This window comes from Hipposideros armiger, unplaced genomic scaffold (assembly GCF_001890085.2).
Source record: "Hipposideros armiger isolate ML-2016 unplaced genomic scaffold, ASM189008v1 scaffold_870, whole genome shotgun sequence".
Classification (NCBI taxonomy): Eukaryota; Metazoa; Chordata; class Mammalia; order Chiroptera; family Hipposideridae; genus Hipposideros; species Hipposideros armiger.
In genome coordinates, this window is record NW_017732220.1 from 310,560 (window position 1) to 312,904 (window position 2,345).

The following is a 2,345-nucleotide window of genomic DNA, read 5'->3' on the forward strand; positions in this document are numbered from 1 at the left end:
CTCAGACAAGCGCGCAATTTAAAACTTATGAATTGTTTATTTCTGGAATTTTCCATCTAATATTTTGGGACCACGGTTGAACTCAGGTAACTGAAATTGGGGAAAGTGAAATGGAGTGTCAGGAGGGACTACTGTAGTAGGTCCAGAGCCAGGATCCTTACCCAGGAAGTGGCTCCTGAGCCTGGGTTCTCATCTTGTGCTCTGCAGCTACTTGGTGGCACTTGATGTGATGTTCTGTGTTTTCTCCGTTTTCAGTTCCTGCAGCATGTCAGGCATGTATTTTGTAATGCTGACTAATCTTCTGTTGCATCTCATTTGCCTCACTTTTGTGTTTCTTATTCACTTGACTGGCCAAAGCTGCTGACCTATCTAAAATTAAAGAAGCTGCTGTGTATTATTTGTAACTGGATTAAGTTTTCATTCTCTTTGACATCTGTCTAAAGGATGATTATTCTCCTAAAGTAGTTGCTAAAAAAGATTTGAATTTTTCTCTAATAGAAAGCATTGTACAAAATTACTTACGATAGCAACTTATTGTGTTTAAATATTGACAAAACAAACCAATCTTTGAGAAATAAGGAGAACCTTTTCATATGTCTGTGAATTTTGAAACATTGTTAGATATTTTTGGCTGTATACAAGGTTATTAGGATTTTGTATGAGAGGCATGTATCAATTTCTAAACTCTGTGACATGTGAGAAATTAAAAGGCAACATAGAAATTAAACCTTTAGTTTTCTTTGTGCCCAGATTCCTAATCACTAAGTTCAGTGTCACTCATGGTGACTCAGGCAGGTCTCTTGTATCAAATTTTATTTAAATAAGAGATTCTTGTTTTTAACAAACTCAAAAGAACAAAGCTGTATTTGTTCTTTTTACTCCTATCTGCAGAGTAAACCTTTGGTGACTTACATGTAAGAAGTAACAAACTCAAACACAGAAATCAAATGGAAGAGTCTACTGTGGATAAAAACCCAACCATTGTCAATTTCGGGCAAAAAACACAATTGAGCCCATTTTATACAGTGACTAAAGCTCGTGGTTTTCAGGATATCTTGAATAAGTCAGGAATTCTTTAACATTAAAAAAAATTGAATGCTTAAGGAGCAAAGAAAAGACCAAAATGCCTTTTTTTTGTAAAAAGTTAATATTTACTAATTCTGGGTAGTGGCTACACATATATGCCACTTTATTTTTTTTTTCTTGTACTTTAAAAAAGCTTTAAAAATAGAAATCAGTAAGTGCTTATCAATTTCTTATTTGTAACACAGGCCTTGAGAAGAAAGAGACAGGAAAAAAAAGATATAACAAATTAATGATCCTGGCACATATTTGTAATTTTCTTTCCTGGTTCACTTCAGCTTGTTGACTGAATACAGTGGGGGAAGTCGCCCCTCAGAGTCTTCCCCTCTAAGTGCTTAACATCCTATTTGCATTTCTTTGGCAGCATTTCCGCTGTTTTACTGCAGCTTCTCTCCACCAAGGATGGGATGAAGGCCTTTGGCCTCCTGGAAAATGCCTCTTTTTTGATAGCCTACCTGTCTTTAGGAAATTTCTTTTTTCTGAATAAAATGTTAGAATTTAATATACCTGTGTGCTTTTGTTACTGTTACTGTGAAATATGACTGAGAACATTTTTTCTTCTGTTTCTTTTCAGATGACAAAAATGATGCTCAGGAAAGTAGCTTAAGAGACCTAATAAAAGAGCTGCCAGATACCCACTATGGCCTCCTCAAGTACCTGTGCCAGTTCTTGACAAAAGTAGCCAAGCACCATGTGCAGAATCGCATGACTGTCCACAATCTTGCCACTGTCTTTGGACCCAATTGCTTTCAGTAAGTTGGTGGCATTTTGCTTTTAATATCATCACATGCTCCTTTTCCTTTACCACTGCCTGAAATTACTGGGCTACAGAAGAATATTTCAGGCTGAAAAGTCAACCAGTTTAGGTTGGAGAAGTTCCATCTTGCTATTGGGCATTTTAGCCTAGTTTTTTAACCCAATTTTGAAGAAAGCAGATATGCCTTTTTATGAAACCATAATTTGTAATATTTCAAACAACCTTATTTAAAATTCTGGAAATACATTTTACTTTCACCAAATAGGGCATTTAAAAATATCTAACCTGGGGCTGGCTGAGTGGCACATTGGTTACGAGTTGGCTTGGGACGCCAGCTCTGAGCATCAGGGCCCCGGTTCAGATCCCACATGAGGGCCAGTGACACTGCACCCTCTACAGCTAAGATGGTGAACAACAGTTCGACCTGGAGCTGGGCTGCCGTGAGTCATTGGCGACAGCGTAGGCTGCAGTGGGGCTGGCCGGCAGCTGCCGTGAGCTGCCGTCA

At 38.1% G+C, this 2,345-nt stretch overlaps 1 protein-coding gene across 3 annotated transcripts in view; it reads left to right on the forward strand.

Annotated features, from left to right (window-relative positions):
- The window catches only part of FAM13A (family with sequence similarity 13 member A), a 281,449-nt gene that overhangs the window by 51,750 nt on the left and 227,354 nt on the right, over positions 1-2,345 (forward strand). For all 3 annotated transcript variants that reach the window (XM_019629843.1, XM_019629842.1, XM_019629841.1), the window contains one exon: positions 1,658-1,835. In XM_019629843.1, the coding sequence (XP_019485388.1) occupies positions 1,658-1,835 (178 nt within the window). The remainder of the gene's footprint in view (positions 1-1,657; positions 1,836-2,345) is intronic.